General features: G+C 44.4%; 1 protein-coding gene across 1 annotated transcript in view; it reads left to right on the forward strand.

Moving 5' to 3' along the window:
• The first annotated feature begins 112 nt into the window (after positions 1–112).
• Positions 113–26547, forward strand: part of xrra1 (X-ray radiation resistance associated 1) — a 49348-nt gene continuing 22913 nt past the window's right edge. Inside the window, exons 1-6 of the mRNA XM_041199715.1 lie at positions 113–202; positions 12381–12483; positions 16266–16361; positions 19870–20045; positions 21730–21801; positions 23666–23738. Coding sequence (XP_041055649.1) covers positions 12456–12483; positions 16266–16361; positions 19870–20045; positions 21730–21801; positions 23666–23738 — 445 coding nt within the window. The 5' untranslated portion in view covers positions 113–202; positions 12381–12455. The remainder of the gene's footprint in view (positions 203–12380; positions 12484–16265; positions 16362–19869; positions 20046–21729; positions 21802–23665; positions 23739–26547) is intronic.

The following is a 26547-nucleotide window of genomic DNA, read 5'->3' on the forward strand; positions in this document are numbered from 1 at the left end:
GGGGGTGGTTAATCAGCCCTGGAGAAAGAAAGAGCCATCAGCAAGGCGGGACTTTAATTATAGTTGATATCCTGTCGGTTAGAACAGGTAAAGGTGCACCTGTGAGTGTACCTGGAGGTCCCCGCAAGTTGCTGCTGCTGCTGCTGCTGTTGTGTGGAAGGGGAGAATGAAGAAAGGGATGGATTGACTTGCGTGCCTTGAGGTAATAAGAAAGCCAGGTTGTGGATGGCTACCGCTGCGCCAGTCTGAAAATTCCCCATCTTGGAAGCTAAGCAGACTCAGGCCTGGTTAGTACTTGGATAGGAGACTGCCTGGGAATACCAGGTGCAGGAGGCTTTTTCTGCTGACAACAGCTGCTCATGTCAACTGCCCTCCACATTCACTCTGCCATACAATCGATGGGCAATGTTTTTGCTGCTCTCTGCGTCATTGGCTTTCCTTGCCTCATTTGCTTGCAGGGAGAAGACAAGTAGGCCAAGTCATTCAGTTGCTCCAGCCTCTTGGCCATTGGAATTGACAGTGGTTGTGTACCTTAGCTCCACTTACCGGCTTCGACAGCTAGCTCCTTGGGAGGTTTCACTGAGTTGAAAGCACTGTATCAAGTTTCTTTCTGCCCATGCAAGAAGCTGTCTGCCAATTACTTTCAGAAGATCATATGAATTAGGAGCAGGGGTAGGCTATATGATCCCTTGAGCTTGCTCCACCATTCAGTAAGATCATAGCTGATCTGATTGTGGTCTTAACTCCACTTTCCTGCCTGTCCCCCTTAACCCATAACTCTTGTCAATCAAAAATCTGCCTAAATCAGGCTTGACTATATTAAATGACCCTGCCTCCACTGCTCTCTGGGGAAGAGAATTCCAAAGATTAACAGTCACCTGAAAGAAAAAAATTCCTCCTCATTTTCATTCTGAAACTATGTCCCCTAGTTCTAGATTCCCCTGCAAGGGTAGACATCCTCTCAGCATCTACCATGTCAAGCCCCCTCAAAACCCCAGCTGCCCAGCCTTTGGTTTTCATTCACCACAATGTTTCTGCAGCTACTGATCTGCTCAATCACACCCTCACCTCCACCTTTGCTGACCTAGTCACATTAAAGCCATCAGGATGCTCTGCCTGGTACAGTCCTCAGCTCCATGCTCTTAAGTCCAAGGGAAGCAGACTTGAGCGCATATGGCAGACAACTGGTTTAGCCATTCATTGTCAGTGCCCACTATTGGGTCCTGCTCTCCTCTGCATTCTGGATCATTCTGGAATGTAAAGATAATCACTGAATTATACTCTCCACTACAGACCGACTTCTTAAACTTCCTCTCGTGCTTCCTCCATCATCACCTCCAGACATTAACAAAAGAGCTGAATTTAAGAGGTGAGGTAAGTGTGACTGCCCTTAAGGTCAAAGTAGCATTTGACAGAGTGTGGCATCAAGGAGGCAGAGCAAAATTGAAGTCAATGGGAATAACTGGTCATACCTAGCACAAAGGAAGATGGTTGTGGGGTGCCAAAGAATGGGCTAGTAGATTTGTGGGTGTTTCTATGGGAGAGAGATGGCTGATATAACTGCGTGCGTATATGTGTGATCATAAGAAGCAGGAGTAGGCCATTCGGCCCATTGAGCCTGCACTGCTATTCAATACGACCATGCTGATCTGATTGTGCCATTACCACCACTTTCTTTCCTGTCCCATAACCCCAGAGTCCCTTGTGAATCAAAAACCTATTTAACTCAGCCTTGAATATATTCAATAACCCAGACTCCACAGCTCTCTGTGGAATTTAATTCCAAAGACAAATGATCCTTTGAGAAAAACGGGAGGGTGTAGGGGTTGGCTAATAGAATATTGTGTGTCCTTGGGGTATGGACAATTGTATGTGTATGGAGAATCATAGATCAATACAGCACAGTAGGAAGCCATTCAGCTCCTTGTGACTCTTTCATATCTTTGAACTTGCTGCATAAAAGAAAACCCCTCCTCATCTCCCCTGTGATACATTTGCCAATTACATTAAATCTGTCTCCTCTGGTGATTGATCATTCCACCACTGGAAACAGTTTCTCCAGATTTACTCAATCAAACCATTCATGTAGAGATGGGGCTCGTAAATTGCAAAATGAGAGATTTGTAATTCTCCAGTGCTTCGTGTCCCTCAGAAACCGATTAAAGATCTTTACATTCTTTGGAAGTTGAACCACTGATGTAAATGTTGTTGACTCTTAAATGCAGTTAGGGATGGGCAGTAAATGCTGGCCATAGCCAGTGACGCCACATCCCATGAATGAATAAAAAAAAAATTACAGGCAATGTTGACAGGCATTTGTGCACAGCTTAATCCCACACAATTCAATGAGAATTGAATTACATGACCCATTGATCTGTTTGCTACTGGTGATGTTGGGGTGGGTGAGGCATGGTAGTCCAGGACCTGCTCAACTAAAAGGTGTTACCTCTCACATGTAGCAGTCCTGCAGTACGGTACTGGAGAGTCACCCTAGATTATATGTTCAAGTCCCTAGCAGGCAACAATCTGAGAGTGATATCAAGAGAACCAAACATGAGAAAAAGTAATTTAGTGATAGTAAACAAAGAAGATAGGCTACAACAATAACATGTTGCATTGATTTAACACCTTTAGCACAGTAAAAAACATCAAAGGCATTTCACAGGAGTGTCATCAAGTAAAATTTGACCAAGTCATGTCAGGAGTGGGTATGTAGGGTAGGACAGAGAATATTTCTGATTGGAAGCCCATCTCAGAATCGAAGGAGTAATGGAGATGCAATGAAGAAGGAAAAAGAGTGGAGGGAAGGGATGGAGATTAGAGAGTGTGAGAGAACGGGGTAAATAGGAAGAGATAGGAGACAGGAGGGTTGAGAAGGTGATGGTGTGAAGAAAGGAAAGGGGAGGGAGAGAATAGAAAGAGAGGGAATATATGGAGGGTGTTTTTTGATCACTTAAATATTTCTCAAAATTTCAGAATGTGATAATTTAAGTTTCACAAGCACATGACATTCGATGTACATCAATCCAAAGATCATCTTTCTAATTTGGAATTATTGTGCTTTTTTCAATTATCTAATGATAAGGTGGGAAATGTGGAATTCTGACTGGCCCAATTACTAATGTACAAATTTCAATGAAGCTAGAATAAGGTGTTGTGATGAAGATTCTCGAAATAGCAAGGTTGTGAAGATCAGAGAGGGTCATGGTAAAAATACTCCAAAATATGTTCACATCTCTCTGCAACATCTCAATACACATCACATGTGAATTAATTTGAAGTGCATTGGTTATTATTGTGAAGCCAAAAGCAGCAGCCATTTAACATGCCGCAAGAAACTCCTGTGTGGCTATGTGATAACTGCTGTTTCAGGTGATGAATGGATCTGTGTCATGAAGCTATTAATGTATATAATATTATTGGAAAATATTTTTCTTTTAAAATAAAGGTTTAGTCTGTGGGTGTGTCTTAATTGGATTAAAGCCAGCTAGTCTGGGCGCTTTGATGTGTACTGGTTTTGAGATGTAAGAGAGACAGAGTGTATTTGCATTTTTTGAATAGAGCATTCAAGAAGGCGAGTGAAATCTGGCACCTAGCTAGCAGAGACCAAGTAATATATTTATATTACTAATAAAACTGGTACTATGAAAGAGGTTTTATTGTTAGAAGAAGCTGGTGATACAATGAGAATTTACATTCAATGAGCTGTGCTAGGTGTAACTTCAGCAGTTTTTGTGTGTGCAGAGCAGAGGCAATGTAAGACCAAAGTAGCTGTAAGCCTACAACTGGCTCCAGAAGAAACAAAGTGAGAGGAAGCTCATTTTGAATTCATAAGGTGAAAATGCTTTACCTGGTGTCTGGTTAAAAATCTATGGGTTGCTGTTGCCGTAATGGAGATTAGTTTGGTAATTTGTAGCCATGTGTATATATTTAACTTGTGTAAATTAATAAAATGTTTCATTTAGTTTAATATAAAACCTCTCGAGAACTGGTGGTCCGATTCCTTAATTTCATCTCAAACATACCACTTAAAATATAGGTTATGACAGTTGTTTAAAGTTTCCCTCTGGGATTTTTAAATAACTCAGCTTAACCGAAAGTCTGTCTCATAACAATCTACCAATCTATTTTTGATGAGCAAGGGAGGAGAATAACTTGAGAACTCCTTGTTCTGCTTTGAATTAGCAGTACACATTACCTTCTTGAGAAGCGAATTAAATTGTTTGCTCAGTCCAGCAAACACCAGTTGAATGGGATCCTTCTTCCTATAGACTGGATTCAGTTTCTCAGCTCTCTTACAATGATTCTGGGTGCGCAAGTGCCTTGTGATATCTTTCTCCCCATGCCTGGCACAGCTCAAGTAGGCCTCACACACCCTGCAATAAAAGTCCTGGCTACACTCTGGAACGGCCTGAACATTTTGATATTTGATTGCCCATTCGGTCTTGAACTGGTGGCTGAACTTTTTGTTGCTTTGATACTTCATCTTCCTTTACTGCTTCTCTGTTGAATTTGACATGGGATTGAGGAGAGGGTGGAGTCCAAGGGGCAGACATGGAAATGGAGTCTTGAGGGAATCTCACACTCCCTGGTGCTCCAGACTTCTCAATTCTTGTACTTCTGAAATTGTAGTGCTGACTATATTTCTCGAGCAAAAATATGTCATGATGCTTCAGGTGACCTTAATAAGCTGGTCAGATATATCTCAGTAATACAGACGTCACAATGACATGCTGTGACACAGTAAGTATAAATGCTACCTTATGGTGGTTACATTTTTAATTAGGTTAATTTGGTTGATTTCTTTGTCAGGTTTTAAAACTGGAAAGGTTTAAAAATGAAAAGGAGGAGGTATTGGGTAAGCTGTACTTAGAGTTGATAAGGCACCAGGACTGGATGAGATGCATAAAGTGCCGCACAACTGGTTGAGATACATAAAGTGCCACACAACAGACTTGTGAGCAAAATTAGAGCTCATGGAATAAAAGAGATATGAGCAACTTGGTTTGGCTGAGTGACAAGAAACAGAGTAGCGGTTAATGAATGCTTTTGGGACTGGAGGAACATTAGTTGTGGAGTTCTCCAGGAGTCAGCGTTAGGACCCCTGCTCTTCCTGATGTATATTAATGACCTAGACTTTGATGTACAGGCCACAATTTCCAAATTTGCACACGATACAAAACTTGGAAACATTGCGAATTGTGTGGAGGACAGTGTAGAACTTTAAAAGGACACAGTTTGGTGGATGGGCAGACAAATGGCAGATGAAATTCATGGCAGAGGAGTGCAAAGTGATTCATTTTGGTAGTAAGAGCGCAGAGAAACAATGTCAAACAAAGGTACAATTCTAAAGGGGGTGCAGGAACAGAGGAACCTGGATGTGCATGTGCATAAATCATTGAAGATGAGAAAACAGGTTGAGAGAGTGGATAATAAAGCATACATCATTCTGGAATTTATCAACAGGGTCATGGAGTACAGGAACAAGGAGGTTATGTTAAACCTCTACAAAACTCTGGTCCGGCCTCAACTGGAGTATTATGTCCAGTTCTGGGTACCAAACCTTTAGGAAGGACGTGCAGCATTAGAGAGAGTACAAAAAAAGATTCATGAAAATTTTCCGGAAATGAGAAATTTCAGTTATGTAGCTAGATTGGAGAAATTAGGACCATTTTCCTTTTTCTTTTATTCATTCATGGGATGTGGGCTTCGCTGGCTAGGCCAGCATTTATTGCCCATCCCTAGTTGCCCTTGAGAAGATGGTGGTGAGCTGCCTTCTTGAACTGCTGAATCCATGTGGTGTAGGTACACCCAGAGTGCTGTTAGGAAGGGAGTTCTAGGATTTTGACCCAGCGACAGTGAAGGGGTGGCGATATATTTCTATGTCAGAATGGTGAGTGACTTGGAGGGGAATTTCCAGGTGGTGATGTTCCCATCAATCTGCTACCCCTGTCCTTCTAGATGGTAGAGGTCACAGGTTTGGAAGGTGCTGTTGAAGGAGCCCTGGTGAATTCTTTCAATGCATCTTGTAGATGGTACATATTGCTACTACTGTGTGTTAGTGGTGGAAGGACTGAATGTTTGGTGATATGATGCCAATCAAGCGGGCTGATCTGTCCTGGATGGTGTCAAGCTTCTTGAGTGTTGTGGGAGCTGCACTCATCCAGACAAATGGGAATATTCCATCACACTCCTGACCTGTGCTTTGTAGATAGTGGACAGGCTTTGGGGACTCAGGAGGTGAGTTACTCGCTGCAGGATTCTTAGCCTCTGACCTGCTCTTGTAGCCACAGTATTTATATGGCTAGTCCAGTTCAGTTTTCGGTCAATGGTAAACCCCAGGATGTTGATAGTGGGGGATTCAGTGATGATAATGCCATTGAACATCAAGGGGCAATGGCTAGATTCTCCATTTCTGGAGAAGGTCATTGCCTGGCACTTGTGTGGCATGAATGTTACTTGCCACTTGTCAGCCCAAGCCTGGATATTGTCCAGGTCTTGCTGCATTTGGACATGGACTGCTTCAGTATCTGAGGAGTCGCGAATGGGGCCACACGTTGTGCAATTATCAATGAACATCACCACTTCTGATCTTATGACGGAAGGAAGGTCATTGATGAAGCAGCTGAAGAGGTTGGACCGAGGATATTACCTTGAGGAACTCCTGTTGTGATGTCCTGGAGTTGAGATGACTGACTTCCAACAACCACAACCATCTTCCTTTGTGCAAGAATTTTCCCCCTGATTCCCATTGACTCCAGTTTTGCTCGGGCTCCTTGATGCCACACTCGGTTAAATGCTGCCTTGATGTCAAGGGCAGTCACTCTTATCTCACCTCGGGAGTTCAGCTCTTTTGTCCATGTTTGAACCAAGGCTGTAATGAGGTCAGGAGCTGAGTGGTCCTGGCGGAACCCAAACTGGGGGTCAGTGAGCAGGGAGTTGCTAAGCAAGTGCCACTTGATAGCACTGTTGATGACCCCTTCTATTACTTTACTGTTGATTGAGAGTAGACTGATGGGTAATTGGCTGAGTTGGCTTTGTCCTGCTTTTTGTGTACAGGACATACCTGGGCAATTTTCTACATACCCTGGTAGATGCCAGTGTTGTGGCTGTACTTGAACAGCTTGGCAAGGGGTGCGGCAAGTTCTGGAGTACAAGTCTTCAGTACTGTTGCTGGAATATTATCAGGCCCCATAGCCTTGGCAACATCCAGTGCCTTTGACATTTCTTGGTATCATGTGGAGTGAATTGAATTGGCTGAAGACTTGCATCTGCGATGCTAAGGACTTCTGGAGGAGGCAGGTATGGGTCATCCACTCGGCACTTCTGGCTGAATATTGTAGTAAATGCTTCAGCCTTATCTTTTGCACTGATGTGCTGGGCTCCCCCATCTTTGAGGTTGGGGATATTTGTGGAGCCTCCTCCTCTCGTGAGTTGTTTAATTGTCCACCATCATTCACAACTGGATGTGGCAGGACTGCAGAGCTTAGATCTGATCCGTTGGTTGTTGGGTCGCTTAGCTCACTTATTGATTATGCTGTTCGGCATGCAAGTCGTCCTTGTGTTATAGCTTCACCAAGTTGGCACCTCATTTTTAGGTATGCCTGGTGCTGCTCCTGGCATGCCCTCCAGCACTCTTCATTGAACCAGGGTTGATCCCCTGGCTTCATGTTAATGGTAGAGTGGGGTATATGCTGGGCCATAAGGTTACAGATTGTGTCTGAGTACAATTCTGCTGCTGCTGATGGCCCACAGCGCCTTATGGATGTCCAGTCTTGAGTTGCTAGATCTATTTGAAATCTATCCCATTTAGCACTTTGGTAGTGTCAGACAACATGATGGAGGGTATCCTCAATGTGAAGGCGGAACTTCACCTCCACAACAACTGTGCAGTGGTCACTCCTACCGATACAGTCACGGACAGATGCATCTGCGGCAGGCAGGCTGGTGAGGATGAGGTCAAGTATGTTTTTTCCTCTTGTTGGTTTCCTCACCACCTGACGCAGACCCAGTCTAGCAGCTATGTCCTTTTGGACTCAGCCAGCTTGGTCAGTAGTGGTGCTACTGAGCCACTCTTGGTGGTGGACATTGAAGTCCCCCACCCAGTGTACATTCTGCGCCCTTGCCACCTTCAGTGCTTCCTCCAAGTGATGTTTAACATGGAGGAGCACTGATTCATCAGCTGGGTTTGGGGGGTGGGGGGTGGGGGCGGTGGGATGCAGTGGCATGAGGTAATCAGCAGGAGATTTCCTTTCCCATGTTTGATCTGATTCCATGAGACTTCGTGGGGTCTAGAGTTGATGTTGAGGACTCCCAGGGAAACTCCATCCTGACTGTATACTACTGTGCTGCCACCTCTGATGGGTCTGATCTGCCAGTGGCACAGGACATACCCAGGGATGGTGATGGTGGTGTCTGGGACATTATCTGTAAGGTATGATTCTGTGAGGATGACTATGTCAGGCTGTTGCTTGACTAGTCTGTGAGACAGCTCTCCCAATTTTGGCACAAGCCCCCAGATGTTAGTAAGGAGGACTTTGCTGGGTCAACAGGGCTGCGTTTGCTGTAGTCGTTTCCAGTGCCTAGGTCGATGCCATTAGTCTGTCCGGTTTCATTTCTTTTTGAGATTTTGTAGTGGTTTGATACAACTGAGTGGCTTGCTAGGCCATTTGAGAGGGCATTTAAGAGTCAACCGTATTGTTGTGCATCTGGAGTCTCATGTGGGCCAGGCCACATAAGGACAACAGAGTTCCTTCCCTAAAGGACATTAGTGAACCAGATGCGTTTTTACAACACTTGACCCCTCATCCAAGGGGAGGGGGTAAAAGAGGAGGAGGCATTGCATTATTAGTTAAGGAGTCAGTTACTGCAATAAGGAGAGATGATATATTGGAGGGGGCATCGAATGAAGCTTTATGGTAGAGCTTAGGAACAAAAAAGGGGCAGCCACATTGTTAGGTGTTTATTATAGACCCCCAGAAAGTCAGTGGGAAATTGAGGAGCAAATATATGCACAATTTGCAGAGTTATGTAAAAACAATAATAAGGTAATTATGTTAGGTGATTTCAACTTTCTCAACATTAATTGGGATAGACATCGTGTTAAGGGCTTGGATGGACTGGATTTCTTGAAATGTGTACATGGGAACTTTTTAGGTCAATATGTAGAGGGTCCAACAAGGGACGGTGCAGCACTGGACCTAATTCTGGGGAATGAAGCCGGACAGGTGGCTGAGGTGATGGGGAGGCATTTTAGCGATAGTGACCACAACATGGTACAGTTTAAAACAAAAACAAAAACAGAATTACCTGGAAAAACTCAGCAGGTCTGGCAGCATCGGCGGAGAAGAAAAGAGTTGACGTTTCGAGTCCTCATGACCCTTCGACAGAACTTGAGTAGGGTCACGAGGACTCGAAACGTCAACTCTTTTCTTCTCTGCCGATGCTGCCAGACCTGCTGAGTTTTTCCAGGTAATTCTGTTTTTGTTTTTGTTTTGGATTTCCAGCATCCGCAGTTTTTTTGTTTTTATCTATGGTACACTTTAAGTTTGTTATGGACGAAGAAATCGACAAGTTGCAAAAAAATGTTTTGGATTGGGGGAGAGTGGATTTTAGTAAAATAAGGCAGGATCTGGCCAAGGTAGACTGGGAACAGCTACTTGTGGGGAAATCGACAGAGGAGCAGTGGGGGGTGTTCAAAAAGGAAATGGGGAGGGTACAGGCTCAACATGTTCCCTCTAGGATGATAGGAAGGAGTAACAAGCCCAGAGAACCATGGATGACCAGAGGTATTCAGGTTACGATAAGAAGGAAAAGAGAGGCTTTTAGCAGGTACAAGAGAAGCAAATCAGTGGAGGCATTAGTGGAGAACAGAAAGTGCAGGGTGAAGCTTAAGAAAGTAATTAGGAGAGTAAAGAGGGGATATGAGAAAGCCTTGGCTGGTAAAAGTAGGGAAAATCCCAAGATATCCTTTAAGTATATCAATGGGAAGAGGATAACCAGGGAAAGAGTAGGGCCCATTAGGGACCAAGGGGGCAATCTATTGGTGGAGCCAGAGGAAATCGCTAGTGTGTTGAATGAATACTTCACATCCGTCTTCACCCAAGAGAATGAGGATGAAGATATCGAACGTGGGGAGAGAGACTGCGAGGTTCTTAAGCAAATTGATATAGGGAGTGACAAGGTATTGGAGGTGTTGGCAGGCTTAAAAGTGAACACATTTCCAGGCCTGGATATCTTGTGTCCCTGACTGCTGAGGGAGGCAAGGGAGGAGATCGCAGAGGCTCTGACCCAAATTTTTAATTCCTCTCTGGCCATGGGGGAGATGCCAGAGGACTGGAGAACAGCTAATGTGGTTCCGCTATTTAAGAAGGGTTGTAGAGATAAGCCAGGGAACTACAGGCCAGTGAGTGTCACATCAGTAGTAGGGAAACTATTGGAGAAAATTCTGAAGGAGAGAATCTATCTCTAGTTGGAGAGGCAACGTTTGACCAGGGATAGTCAGCATGGCTTCATCAGAGGGAGGTCATGCCTAACAAATTTGACTGAATTTTTTGAGGAGGTGACCAGGTGTGTAGATGAGGGTAGTGCAGTTGATGTAGTTTATATGGATTTCAGCAAAGCCTTTGACAAGGTCTCACATGGGAGACTTATAAAGAAGGCAAATGTACATGGGATACAGGGTAATTTGATAAGGTGGGTTCAAAATTGGCTTAGTTGTAGGAGGCAGAGGATGATGACAGAAGGATGCTTTAGTGACTGGAAGCCAGTGTCCAGTTGCATACCACAGGGATCTGTGCTGGGTCCCCTATTATTTGTCATTTATATAAACGACATAGATGACTATGTGGGGGGTAGGATTAGTAAGTTTGCAGATGACACAAAGATTGGCCGGGTGGTTAAAAGTGTGGCTGAGTGTCTTGACCTACAGGAAGATATAGACGGAATGGTCAAATGGGCAGATAAGTGGCAGATGGAATTTATCACTGAAAAGTGTGAGGTGATACACTTTGGAAGGAGTAATTTGACAAGGAAGTATTCAATGAACGGCATGATACTAGGAAGTTATGAGGAACAAAAGGACCTTGATGTGTGTGTTCATAGATCTCTGAAGGCGGAGGGGCATGTTAGTGGGGTGGTGAAAAAGGCATATGGGACACCTGCCTTTATCAATCGAGGCAAAGATTACAAAAGTAGGGAGATCATGTTGGAGTTGTATAGAACCTTGGTGAGGCCACAGTACTGTGTGCAGTTCTGGTCGTCACATTATAGGAAGGATGTGATTGCACTGGAGGGGGTGCAGAGGAGATTCACCAGGATGTTGCCTGGGATGAAACATTTAAGATATGAAGAGAGGTTGGATAGACTTGGGTTGTTTTCGTTGGAGCAGAGAAGACTGAGGGGTGACCTGATCGAGGTGTACAAGATTATGAGGGGCATGGATAGGGTGGATAGGGAGCAGCTGTTCCCCTTAGTTGAAGGGTCAGTGACGAGGGGACATAAGTTCAAGGTGAGGGGCAGGAGGTTTAGGGGGGATGTGAGGAAAAACTTTTTTACCCAGACAGTGCTGATGGTCTGGAATGCGCTGCCTGGGAGGGTGGTGGAGGTGGGTTGCCTCACATCCTTTAAAAAGTACCTGGATGAGCACTTGGCACGTCACAACATTCAAGGCTATGGGCCAAGTGCTAGTAAATGGGATTAGGTAGGTAAGTCAGGTGTTTCTCACGTGTTGGTGCAGACTCAACGGGCCGAGGGGCCTATTCTGCACTGTTTAATTTTGTGATTCTGTGATCCTAGCTGATCCATCCCCTTTTCAAAAGTCTGCTTTACACCTACTGTTCTGATAATTTCAATCTTGTAGTCTAAGCGTCTCTATTCTAATTAAATCAGTCACACATTCGGAACCATCCACACTCACACCCGTAAGCCTACAATAATACTATGAAAAACATGATAGTTTTGTGACACTGGTCACAGGGGATCCTGGTCCAAAAACCGAGCAGAGATCTTCAACACTAACTCTTCATCTACAAATGCATCATGCAGTTTCTTGTGGGCAGGAGCTGTGATGTTAAAAATGTCCACCTGACCTCTGGTGTTTTATTTAAGTATAACTTAGGCGTATGGATGTCCTTACCTTACCATTTCTCAATGTCACAGTCATCATTTCTACACCATGCCGCAATGAAATAGACGTCTATGGTTTTGAGATATGGTAAGTAAACTAGAGAGTCACAGAAATAATAGTCGTTTTAAAGTAAGTGCGTTTCAGCTATTTCTTAACCATTTTCTTTCCTTCTTCCTCCGCAACCCCAATCCCCCGAGCCTAAGTCCTGGTGAAGCTTTGTGTTAATTCAGTTTTTTGGTCTCCTGTACTGAAGCCAGGCACCATGCGTTCCCTGATGCAAATCTTTCTCAACTGAGGTGTTTGGAAGAAGAGGAGGACCAATAGAGAGATGACAGGAAAACCAGACTGCATAAAAGGTATTCTAACCCCTCTTCTGGTGCCCGCACCTAATAGCAGAGATGATCATATCTCATTTTTGTAGCATACTACTGGTGGAGCCTCTTGATTCCCAAGGGAAGTTTGGACAGCAGACCCAATGATGTAATTAAGATGCATGCATACCTTGCTAACTGTATATTGGATACTTCCTTGGAAGAGTTACAGAGTGATCTCTCATGCTCAAGTCTCTAATACAAGATCACAAGAAATAGGAGCAGGCGTGCACTATATGGCCAATTGAGCCTGTTCTGCCATTCAACACAATCAAGGCTGAACTTGGATTTTAACTCCAGTTTCCCGTCCATTCCCCATATCCTTTAATTCCCTGGGAGACCAACAATCTGTCTATCCTTTCATCTGCATCCAGTATTCTCCCAATACCTGGGCCCCTCCATCTCTCTTCTTTTCATTGAGAACTGTTAGCATGACATCGGCCGTATCAATTTCTCTGGTCCTCTCACCCACTCCAACCTGAACTTGCTGCACTCCGTTCTTTCAGGTCCAACCCTGACTTTGATATCAAATGTGCCAACAAGAGTGGTGCTGTTGTCATCTGGCGTACTGACCTCTACATTCCAGAGGTTGAGCACCAACTCTCAGGCACTTCTTCTGACGTCCCCCTGGACTGTGTCCCCGCCGCCGAACATCAAGCCATTGTTTCCAGGATTGTTACTGATCTCTTCTGGAGATCTTCCCTCCACAGCTTCCATCCTTATAGTCTCCCAACCCCAGACAGCCCGCTTCTACCTCCTTCTCAAAATCCACAGAAAGGACTGTCCCGGTAGACCTATCATGTCAGCCTGTTCCTACCCCACGGAACTCATTTCTTCCTAGCTTGACTCCATTCTCTCTCCCCTTGTCCAGTCTCTTCCCACTTATATTCGCAATTCCTCTGATGCCCTACATCATATCAACAATTTCCATTTCCCTGGTGCTAACCGCCTCCTCTTCACCATGGACGTCCGATAGGTCTATACCCCCATCCCCACCAGGATAGTCTGAGGGCTTTCCACTCCTTCCTTGAACAGAGGCCTGAACAACCCCCATCGACCACCACTCTCCTCCATTTGGCTGAACTTGTTCTCTCACTGAACAATTGCTCCTTTAACTTGTCTCACTTCCTCCATATAAAAGGTGTGATTATGGGTACCCACATGGGCCCCAGCTATCCCTGTCTTTTTGTGGGGTACGTGGAACGTTCCTTGTTCCAGTTCTACTCAGGCACCCTCCCACAACCTTTTTTTTTGGTACATCAATGACTGTATTGGTGCGGCTTCATGCTCTTGCCTGGACTGGAAACATTTATCGATTTGCTTCCAATTTTCACCCCCCATCACCTTCACATGGTCCATCTCCGACACTTCACTTCCCTTCCTTGACCTCTCTGTTTCCATTTCTGGTGATGGACTGTCTACCAATATTCATTACAAGCCCATCAACTTCCACAGCTACCTCGACTACAGGTCCTCATACCCTTCCTGTAAGGACTCCATCCCATTCTCTCAGTTCCTTTGCATCCGTTGCATCTGTTCAGATGGTGCTGCGTTCCAAAGCAGTATTTCTGACATGTCTTCCTTTTCCTTAACTGAGGTTTCCCCCCGACTGTGGTTGACAGTCCTCAACCATGTCCAACCCATCTCCTGCACCTCTGCCCTTACTCCTTCCTCTCCGTCCCAGAAACATGATAGGGTCCCCCTTGCCCTCACTTTTCACCTCAACAGCCTCCGCATTCAAAGGATCATCCTCTGCCGTTTCCGCCAACTCCAGCATGATGCCACCACCAAACACATCTTTCCCTCATCACTGCCTTCCACTCCCCCGTCAGCATTCCATAGGGACTATTCCCTCTGTGACACCCTGGTCCACTGCTTCATCACCCCCAATAGCTCACCACCCTCCTATAGCACCTTCCCTTGCAATTGTAGAAGGTGCAACACCTGCCCCTTTACCTCCTCCCTCCTCACAGTCCAAGGGCCCAAACACTCCTTTCAGGGAAGCAGCATTTCACTTGCACTTCCTTCAATTTGGTCTACTGCATTCGCTGCTCCCAATGTGCTCTCTACATTGTGGAGACCAAACGCAGACTGGGTGACTGCTTTGCAGAATATCTTTGCTCACTTCGCAAGCATGACCCAGACCTTCCTGTTGCTTGCCAATTCAAAACACCATCCTGCTCTCATGCCCACGTGTCCATTCTTGGCCTGCTGCAATGTTCCAGTGAAGCCCAATGCAAACTGGAGGAACAGCACCTCATCTTCCGATTAGGCACTTTACAGCCTTCTGGACTTAAAATTGAGTTCAACAACTTCGGACTATGAACTTTATCTTTACCCTTTTTTAAATCCTTTCTCCAAATTCAATTATCTTTAAAATGTATTTATTTTTATTCATTTATTTCTTTTTTTATCCTTTTTCCCCAACCACCTCCCCCCTCCCGAAACCCCCACTCCAAATAGGGGCATCTGTCACTTGTTTCTATGTTGCTCTTTCACAGAGTGCTAACCGTTGTTCTGCCATTAACACATCCTGCTTTCTTACCTTTATGCTACTCTCAGCACCTTCTTTAGTCTTCACCTCTACAATTAACACTCCCTTTGTCTTGTGTCCATGACATCTTTGTCAATCTCTTCCAAGCCCACACTTATCATTGACCTTCTATCTTGCTTCACCCCCCTTAAACAGTAAAAATTTCATCACATTTCTACTTCTCCTTAGCTCTGAAGAAGTCATACGGATTCGAAACATTAACTCGGTTTCTCTCTCCACAGATGCTGCCAGATCTGCTGGGTTCTTCCAGCATTTTCTCTTTTTGCTTTCATCTATCCATTCTTGTCTATCACAGCCTGAAATATATTCAATGATGGAGCATCCACAACCCTCTGCGTTACAGAATTCAAAGATTCACAGCCCTTTGAGTGAAGTAATTCCTCCTCGTCTCAGTCCTAAATGATTGACCCCTTATCCTGAGACTCAGCCCCTGTGTTTTAGATCCCAACCAGCAGAAACAATCTCTCAACCTCCACCCTATCAAGCTGCTGCAGAATCTTGTATGTCTCAATGAGATGTGAACCCAGGATCTTCTGTCTCACCCAGCTTGGCTCGTTTGGTAAAGGCACTGCTCAATTAACAAACATAGCCATACAGAGCTGGAGATCCCCACTTTGATTCTTGATATGCATTCACTGACCTCAGCAATTCAGTGCCTAAAAGTGGCTTCATATCCCTGTCTTTGGACACAAATCAGCCAAGGTTCTCACTCCTGATCAACATCTAGTTGTTCTTGCTTCTTACTGGAAAGTGCACATATGTGGATATTGGATGATGAAAGATTTGGTTCAATGGTTATTGGGGTTAGTTGGCAATGTGGAAATTGAAACACAAGAATATCAGCCATGATCTTATTGAATGGTGGAGCAAGCTTGTGGAGCCAGATGGTCTACTCCTGTTCCTATTTATTATGTTCTTATGTTCTCCCTTCGGTGAGGCCACAGTTAGTAGCCCATCAGTACTCACTGACTAGGCTTTTACGTGGATAATGGCTGCTTGGACTTGAGGCCCACCTGCATCCATGGTTTCCTTCCCATAACCCAGTAGAAATCACCATTTTCAGGTGATGGGAAACAATTGGGAATAATGAAGATATATTTAACATACCCCTGGCCACATCATTCACACTGGAACAGAATGGTGCTAGTCCAGTAAACACTAGCTACATGCTTTTAGACATCTGATGCTCTTTTCATTTCTTTGTGTTTTTCAGTAATGATGTTGCAAAACCAATATAAACTAGATAGTGGTGAGAGTGCCTCAGTGGACTGCTTTCCAATAAGGAAGATCTTCAAGGGTGGATATCAAAGTAAGCATTTCCATTTCATGGCTGGAATATATTAATCATGTTAAATCCAGGAAAGAGCGATTCATAAAATCCATCCAGGGCATTGTAACTTTTGCAAGTGTTTCCCTGGTATTTTAGTTCCTGCCCATGGTGCTGGGTCACAATCCACACCCACCCCCCACCCCTCCCCCAACTTCCCACCATATGAGACAGAACCTTACTTAAGAAACTAACTTAATAGTAATAATAAACTACAATAGCAAATTTAAATTGTACAATGTTTTTAATAGAATCCTCCAGCACAGAAGAAAGCCATTTGGCTCAATATGAGTGTGCCAGATCTTTGAAAGAGTTATCCAATTAGTCCCATTCCCCATTGCCCTCCATTTCTTTCTTCTTCAAGTATTTATCCAATGCCTTTTGAAAGTTACTATTGAATCAACTTCCACTGCCCTTTCAGATAGTGCCTTCCAGGTCAGAACAACTGTTCATTTCTTGCTCTGATTCTTTTGCCAATTACCTTAAATCTGGGTCCTCTGGTTACTGCATCTCCTACCAGTGGAAATGGTTTCTCCTTATTTACTTTATCACACATTTCATGATTTTGAACACCTCTACTAAATCTCCCTGTAAGCCGCACTGCTGTATAGAGAACAATCCCTACTTCTCCAGTCTCCACATAACCCAAGTGCCTCATCCCTGGTAGCATTCTGGTAAATCTCCTCTGCACCTTCTCCAAGGCCTTGAGATCCTTCCTAAAGCCTAGAATTGGACACAATTCTCCAGCTGAGGCCTAACAATGATTTATGAACATTTGGCATAAATTCCTTGCTTCTATACTCTTGTTCTTTATTTAATAGTCATTTGATAGTACGGAACTTGAGTATTGCTGAAAAAGGAGACATGCTCTTGAAGCTTTTTGTAATGCACTTATCAGGACAGACTCGCAAGAATACCAAGTATAAAGGAAACAACAATTTATATTGCATAAGAGAGTGCTGATTGGTTGGCAAGTTTACTCGGATTGGTAGAGACATTGCCATGGAGAATTCACTAGGGAAATGCTTTTGTTTAAATTCAAAACAAGCAGGTTGACTCTGATTGATCAAAGCATTGCCCTGGGGAATGAACTAGGGGATGTCTGTCCCCCAAGCTCACGTTTAGTTGAAAAAGGCACTTTTGGTGGACACGCTTCTTCTGTCTGCAAAGGACAGGACTCTGTGTGTGCATATATGCAGCTTCTAGCACTCATGAGTGAGCCATACAGCGAGCCCGACTGAAATCTTAAACTGGTTGTCATTATAACACTAAGCCTCCACTATCAACATCCTGGGAGTTACCATTGACCAGAAACTGAACTAGACTAGCCAGATAAATTATGTGGCTACAAGAGCAAGTCAGAGGCTGGGAATTCTGCAGAGTGTAACTCATCCCCTGACTCCCCAAAGCCAGTTCACCATCTACAAGGCACAAATCAGGAGTGTGATGGAATACTCTCCACTTGCCTGGATGAGTGCTGCTCCAACAACACTCAAGCTTGATACCATCCGGGACAAAGCAGCCCACTTGACTGACACGCAATCTACCACCATAAACATTCATCCCTCTACCGCCAACGTACAGTGGCAGCAATGTGTATACCATCTACAAAATGCTTTGCAGCAACTCACCAAGGCATCTTCCAAACCTGCACCCTGTATCACCTAGAAGGATAAGGGCAGCAGTAGCATGGGGACTCCACCACCAGCAAGTTTCCTTTTTTTGGCAAAAATACACTTTTTTCATAAAATATCTAAAAACGCATTACAAAACATTTCAAAATGGTCATTACAGAAAATGCAATGATATTCAAATTTTCTACATAGACCATGTTGCTCTCTGAGGTGCTCCAATACAGTTGTGATACATGTAGTATTTAATGTATACATTCAATGTGAGTCGTACAGCCCGAGGGGTTATATGCAATTTCCAACCCCTCGGTGCATTATGGCTGAAAGGCCTTAGACAGCGACCTTTTCCCATTGTGCCTTTGTGGTGGCTGCTCCAAACTTTAGTGGGTCCCTCAGCACGTTGTCCTGGACTTTGGAATGTGTCATTCTGCAACACTCAGGCGAGGACAAGTCTTTACACTTGAAGACCAACAGGTTTTGGGCAGGCCAAGGAGCTTCTTTCACTGAGCTGATGATCCTCCAGCTGCAGTTGATGTTTGTTTTGATGTATATTGCTGAGAACAGCCTGTAGGGCACAGAGTCCTGTGTCATGGAGCTGCTTGCGATGAACCTCAACAAAAACCATTGCATCTCTCTCCTGACCTTCTTTCCCAAAGGTACATTCCACAAGGAGGTGGACAACAGTCTCTTTCCCCACCACAGCCACCTCAAGGGCGATGTGCAGAAGGGTTGTGATTCCAAGTGTGTACGAAGGATCTGACAGGGAGGGCCTTTCTCACCATCAGCCAAGCTATGTCTTGGTGCCTGTTTGATAGTTTTGGTGATGAGACATTCTGCCAAATGACTCTGCTCAGGGAACCATCTCCTTTTCCCACAGGGCTTCTAGGACGTTATGTGCAGACCACTGCCTGGTGGACTTGTGACCAAAGGCATTTCTCTGCATAAATTTTTCCATGAGGGACAGGTGATGCGGCACAGTCCAACTACTTGGAGCATCCCGTGGCAGCGTGGCCTGACCCGTCCTTCGCAATATCAGGGACACGTAGAAGCTCAGCACGTAGTGACACTTGGTGTTTGTGTACCGAGGGTCAATGCACAGCTTGATGCAACCACATACAAAGGTAGCCATCAGGATGAGGATGATATTGGGCACGTTTTTTCCTCCTTATCTGGAGGGTTGCAAATGGTATACCTGTGAACACAGTCCATTTTCGACCTTTAGATAAAGCGGAAGATGGCTTGAGTGATCACCACAGCACAGGAGTGAGGAATGGGCCAGACCTGTGCCACATACAACAACACCGAGAGTGCCTCACACCTTATGACCAGGTTCTTACTTGCAATGGAGAGGGTGTGTCACTCCCACATGCCCAGTTTTTGTTTGATCACAGCTACTCACTCCTTCAAGTTCCTAGTGCATACCCTGGTCCTTCCGAACCATATACCCAACATCTCCAGGCAGTCTGACCTGATGGTGAAGGGGACAAAGGATCAGTCAGCCCAGTTCCCAAAGAACATGGTCTTGCTCTTGCTGCAATTTACCTTGGGTCCTGCAAATTTCCCTCCAAGCCACAAGCTATCCTGATTTGGAACAAAATTGCTGTTCTTTCACTGTCACTGGGTCAAAATATTGGAACTCCCTTCCTAACAGCACTGCGGGTGTACCTACACCACATGGGATGCAGCGGTTCAAGAAGGCGGCTCACATCCATCTTCTCAAGGGCAGTTAGGGATGGGCAATAAAAGCTGGCCCAACTAGCAAAACCCACATCCCGTGAACGAATACATTTTAAAAATGGTTTCCATACTGGCTAGTAATATCTGTATCATATTACACAGCCTTTGTTTCTTTGTTTCAGGCGCAGGGCACTGGGTGAAGGCTCAGAAAAGCACCAAGGACAAGGTTTTCCAAGTTGTAATTGGCTCAAAGCCTGTTCAAAGCTGGCATCCAACGTCAGCCCAAGTGGACAAAGCCCAACATTCTGACAAGCCTTCTAAACCCACTAAGGAGAAAGTGCTGGATGGAAATTTCTTGGTGAGTGTCGGTAAGCTGGCCGGCTCCTCTAAAGCAGGTAACTCAGGTTGGACATATTCCTGGAGGTTTCTTCACAGGACCTCATGCCGCCAGCACACTGCCCCCATGCTTCCACTATTGGCTGCCTAATAGGTTCATCCTCATAGCATTTCTCCTTTCCATGCCCACCACATATCTAACCCCGTGCTGTAGCTGCTTGGGGAGTGTTTGATGGGGACAGTGTAGAGAGAGCTTTACTTTGTCTCTAACCCTATACTGTACCTACTCTGGGAGTGTTTGCTGGGGGTAGTGAAGAGGGAGCTTTACTCCGTATCTAACCCCTCACAGTGCCTACCTTGGGAGTGTTTGATGGGGTCAGCGTAGAGGGAGATTTACTCTGTATCCAACCCTGTGCTGCACTTGCCCTGAAGTGTTTGATGGGACAGTGTAGAGGGAACTTTACTCTGTATCTAACCCCTCGCTGTACCTATCTTGAGTGTGTTTGATGGGGTCAGTGTAGAGGGAGCTTTACTCTGTATCTAACTCTGTACTGTACCTGCCCTGGGAGTGTTTGATGAGGACTGTGTAGAGTGAGCCTTACTCTGTATCTAACCCCGTGCTGTACCTGCCCTGGGAGTGTTTGATGGGGACAGTGTAGAGTGAGCTTTACTCTGTATCTAACCCCGTGCTGTACCTGCCCTGGGAGTGTTTGATGGGGACAGTGTAGAGGGAGCTTTGCGCTGTATCTAACCTGCGCTGTATCTGTCCTGGGAGTGTTTGATGGGACAGTTGCTACATGGCTGCAAAACCTAGAGGAACCATTAATCATATCCTTGAAATTGGAGTAGTATCGATTATCCCTATTGTCTGTTTCCTACCCCCAGCCCATTTCCTATCTGCCGGCTTTACAAGAGGCATTAACTAAGATTTGCTTTTTATATTCGTTCATGGGATGGGTGTTTTGCTGGCTAGGCCAGCATTTGTTGCTCATCCCTAATTGCCCTTGAGAACTGAGTGTTTTTCTAGGTCAATTCAGAGGGCATTTCAAAGTCAACCACATTGCTGTGGGTCCGGAGACAATGTAGGCCAGACCAGTTGAGGATGGCAGATTTGCTTCCCTAAAGGACATTAGTGAACCAGATGGGTTTTTACAGCAATTGACAATGATTTCATGGTCATCATTAGATTAATTCTAATGTTTTTTTATTGAATTCAAATTTCACCATCTGGATGATGATCAGGAATGAAGAGAGTTAAGAGTTTTACTTGGGGGCAAAGGCAGGAGATGTGGAGATGGGGGAGTGATTGTGCAGGCAGACAGTTACAGAAGTCTTACAGCAAACAAAAGGACAAATGTAGACAATTGGGAGTTTGAAATTGCAGATGTAATTGACTTGTGCAGAGTTTGTAAAAAAGAACAAGAAAAATTAAGGTGCATGTTCAACAATTTCCCAATATTACCTACCCCACTTCTGAATAGACTAGGGAGCTAAAAGGTGGTAATTTCAAATTTTAATTGATGGGGGGTGGGGGGGGGGCGGCATTAATCTTGCCATGGGAAACTGCCCTGAACATGAAGAAGAATGTTAGAAAAAGCCCAAGTTAAGGAAACCAAATTGGTCATGAAACAATGTCCAGGCTCTCAGTCGTGCAACCTGCCAGGATAGCTTCTGGTTTCTTTCACCTTCTCTGTTGCTCTTTACAGATGCAGCTGCATTGCGTGGTCAGTCACTCCGATCTGTGTGCTGTGAATATTAGTGATCAGGACCTCCATTCCGTATGTACAATGTTAACCTCGCAATAGTGTGCTTGTGTATAGAGAATAGAGTCATAAAATGACAAGAACATGGGAACAGGAGGCAACCATTTAACCCCTCGAGCCTGTTCCATTATTCAGTAAAATCATGGCTGAAGTGTGACCTAACTCAATATACCCACATTTGCCCCATGCCCTTTAATGTCTTTGATTATCAGAAATCCAGCAATCTCAGATTTAAAATTCACAGTTGACCCAGCGACCATTACCGTTTACAGAAGAAAATTCCAAACCTCTACTAGACTTCTTAACCTCACTTCTGGAAGGCCTGGTAGGCACCCCCCCCCGCCCCCCCACCAAACGAAGGTCATCCCCTCTTTAACCCTTCCCCCAGACTCTTGAACCCAGCCCCCTCCCTGATCCCACTCACTGAATCCCTCCCCCCGCACCCCGCCCCCCAACCTTGGACTCACCTGGGCTCCTCAGCATGGTGAGACTGCCTGTGGTCCCAACAGTGGCCGTCGCTCCCAACTGGTGCTACTGGGACCACAGAGCTGGCAGCCATCCGATTGGCTGGTAGCTCTATAATGTGGGACTTCTGAGATTGAGCAGAAGTCACGCCTTAAAACAAATAACACTGCCTCCAGCATTAACTTGTTGAGGGGCAGACACTGGGACTGTGGGCTGGACCCCCTGCCCTGACTTTTTAGGGATGGTGGGAATTGTGGTTCCCTGTAAAATCCAGCCTGAGGTCTCAGCCCTGTCACCTGAGTCAGAAGTTGTGGGTTCAAGTCCCTTTCCAGAGTCTTGAGCACAATAATCTAGACTGAGACTCCAGCAGTGCAGTACCAAGAGAATGCTACATTGTCAGAGATGCCATCATTCAGATGAGATGCTAAACTAAGACTGCCTAGCTCTCAGGTGGACGTAAAAGATTCTATGGCACTATTTTGAATAAAGCAGGGGAGTTCTCCCAGGCATCCTGACTAATATTTATCCCTCAAATGGTATTGCTAAAAATACCTAAACATTAAGATTCAAGAGCAAAATACCAGAAAACTGAAATAAAAACAGAAAATGCTAGAATACTCAGCAGGTGAGGCAGCATGTGTGGAGAGAAAAATAGAGTTAATGTTTCAGTCCTGTGACCTTCCATTAGATCTGATGTTTTTACATCAGACACAGAAGTGCTTGCAGCTAATATCAAGGTTGCTTCCATTAATCCCCTTCAAGGACTTTGTCTTGGACGGTAACAATAGGAATAAAGCCAAATCTTTAAATGGTAAAATCTTTAGTTCAAATTGTCACCATGCTGTCAGTGGAAAGGGTTAATTTCTCTGCTTGTTTGCAAAAGGATGGAGCAATCATTCTCAAATGCACATAATTGTGTCAACCTCACCCAGCTTTCTGTATTAAAGCACAGATAATCTGTTTTTGGTGATGTTGGTTGAAGAATAAATATTGTCCAGAACTTCCCTGCTTTTCTTCAGAATAATACCCTGGGATCGTTGACGTCCATCTGAGAGAGCATATGGGGCCTTGGTTTGACATCTCATCCAAAAGACGGCACAGCTGTGTGCAACACTACCTCAGTACTACACAGCTTACTAGTGTGAGTCCCTCAACTCGCACACAGTTGTCACATGGAGGGTGAGAGATGCTGGCCTTTGTAACTGCTGGGTGTTTATAGCTTTCTAACAGTGCCACTCAATCATTAATTAGCTTCTGGCAGAGACAAACTGTTGCACTATTCTCAGTAAAGAAACAAGCAGATGATGGTGATGTACAATAAACGTCTCTAACAAATGTAAACCACTTGAATCAAGACTTATAATAAATCCACATCCATTGTTTTAATTATCTTATAATAATTTTTTTTCTTCAGGTTAAAGAAGAAGATTTTAAGTTGTTTGATTGTGTGGTCTATGTAAACGCAGCAGCAAACCACTTACTTCTTGGTAAGAATCAATTAATTTGAGAAAATATATGTCATCTCAGCACCCCTGGGCAAGGAAGGGAAAAGCCTCAGAGTCCATGCTCCTGTTTCAGTGCATCTTGTTGCAAAGTGTGCGTGCTTGTGAGAACAGAACCAGGCATGACAGTGATGCTGCCCACAGGTGAACAGCCACTCAGCACCTGAATGAGGTTAGCCACTGAGGCTGAACCATGGCTGAGACCTAAAGGTTGAAGCAAACAGCACTGATGCAATTAAGGGGAAGCTAGATGTGAGAAAGGAGTAGAATGATATGTTGATGGAGTGAGATGATGTCAGGTGAGAGGAGGCTTGTGTGGAGCATGCACCAGGTAGGCTGAATGGCCTGTTTCTGTGCTGTACGTTCTATGTGATACATGTTCTGCCCCCGGCACAGAAATGTCCTAATCTCAGCAGTAGGAGCAGCCAAGAGGCTTGGGAATTCCCTATGGGAGTGGGAAAGAGGGAGAGAAAATCAGACTGAAAGCTATTTACTTTGGGATGTTCTCACCCTTATCCCAGTTGCTTGGTTTAGAATGGCACTGGTAGCTATCCACAATGTTTGTCCAGAGAGGAAGATATCTCTTCGAAGAGGGGAGATTATGTCCAGCGTACTAACAGCAGGTTCAGGATCTGCTTGTTGGGGCACGTGGCCTCTGCTAGATGTGCTGGCTGGAGAGGTGGTTTGAAACATCAGAGAGCAGAGTTACATGTAGATGATCATAGGTGCTTACGAATGCCACTTTGAGGGAGTATTGGCTGACTGTGTCAAGCTGAGCAATGGAGAAAAGTTATAGGAAAACAACAGGAGGACTTTGCTGGAAAGAAATAAAGGCAAGAATAGACTTTCACTACATAAAACAACTTCATCTACATATATGTATGCCTATGCAATAGGTGTGTGTGGGATGTGGTAGTGTAATGATATTGTCACTGGACTAGTAATCCAGAGATCAAGATTATACTCTGGGGACCCAGGTTCAAATCCCACCATGGCAAATGGTGAAATTTGAATTCAGTAAAAAATCTGGAATTAAAAGTCTAATTCCATGAAACCAGTGCCGATTGTCATAAAAACCCATCTGGTCCATCTGATGTCCTTAGGGAAGGAAATCTGCTGTCCTTACCTCGTCTGGCCTACATGTGACTCCAGACCCACAGCAATGTGGTTGACTCTCAAATGCCCTCTGAAATGGCATAGAAAGCCACTCAGTTCTCAAGGGCAATTAGGGATAGGAAATAAATGCTGGCCTACCCAGCCATGACCCCATCCCATGAATGAATTAAAAAAAATGGAGTTGGAGTCAGCCATTTGGCCCTTCGAGCCTCCTTAACCATTCAATAAGATCTTCTACCTCAACTCCATCTTCCTGCCCATTCCCCATATCCCTTAATTCTCTTAGTCCCAACAATCTATCACCCTCTGTCTTGAATATACACAATGATTGAGCATCCTCAGCTCTCTGGGGTAGAGAATTCCAAAGATTTACAACTCTTTGAATGAAGATATTTCTCCTCATCCCAGTTCTAAATAAATAACCCCTTATCCTGAGACTGTGACCTGGTGTTCTAGATTCCCTCAATCAGGGGAAACATTTTCTCAGTATCTACCTTGTATCCCTTAAGAATTTTACAGGCTTCAATTAAATCACCTCTCATTCTCCTAAGCTCTGGGGAATATAGGCCCAGTCTACTCAATGTCTTCTCATAGGAGAATCTTCCCATTTTTTTTCTATATTCATTCACATTTATTTATTGCCCATCCCTAATTGTTCTTGAGAAGGTGATGGTGAGCCACCAAGAACCAATATATTGAATCCACATTGTGCTCTGTCTAGGGCAAGCATGTCCTTTCATAGGTAAAAAGACCAAAACTGCACATAGTACTCCAGATGTGGTCTCACTAATGACCTATATAAATGTGGTAAGATTCCTTTACTCTGAAATTCCAATTCTTTTGTAACAAAAGCTAACATACCATTTGCTTTCCGAATAGCTCGCTAGACCTGCATGTTAGCTTTGAAATTCTTGTACAAGGTTACCCAGGTCGCTTTGCCAATAATTCCCAGTCTCTCACCACTGAAAAATTATTCTTTCTATTTTTCCTACCAAAGTGGACAACATCACACTTTGCTACATCCATCTGCTATGTTCTTGCATCCAACTGTTTATCCAACTGCAGCCTCCTTACCATTTACTTTCCTACCTAACTTTGTATTGTCAGTAAACTTAGATATATTACACTCAGTTTCCCTTATGGAAGTGCAAAATGTTTTAGTTGACGGGCAATATGATCGGCGCAGGCTTGGAGGGCCGAGGGGCCTGTTTCTGTGCTGTACTTTTCTTTCTTTTCTTATATAAGTCATTGATTATAGATTGTAAATAGCTGAGTCTCAAACACTGATCCTTGCAGTGTGCTGCTGGTTACAGCCTGACAACCTGAAAATGTCCCACTTATTCCTACACTGTTTTCTGTCCATTAACCAATGCTCGATCCATGCTAATATATTACCCACTACCCCATGAGCCTTAATTTTGTGTAATAACCTCTTGTGTGGCACCTTATTGAATGCTTTTTAGAAATTCCAAATATACATCATCCCTCTTATCCATCTCACTACTTAGAACCGCAAAAAAATCTTAACAAATTTGTCAAGCACCATTTTCCTTTCATAAATACAAAGCAAAAGAATGTGGATGGTTGAAATCTGAAGAGCAAATGGGAAATGCTGGAAATAGCAGCAGGTCAAGAAGCATCTATAGAGAGGAAGTTAATACCTCATTCTTTAATGAAT

The sequence above is a fragment of the Carcharodon carcharias genome, chromosome 11 (assembly GCF_017639515.1).
Source record: "Carcharodon carcharias isolate sCarCar2 chromosome 11, sCarCar2.pri, whole genome shotgun sequence".
NCBI lineage: Eukaryota > Metazoa > Chordata > Chondrichthyes > Lamniformes > Lamnidae > Carcharodon > Carcharodon carcharias.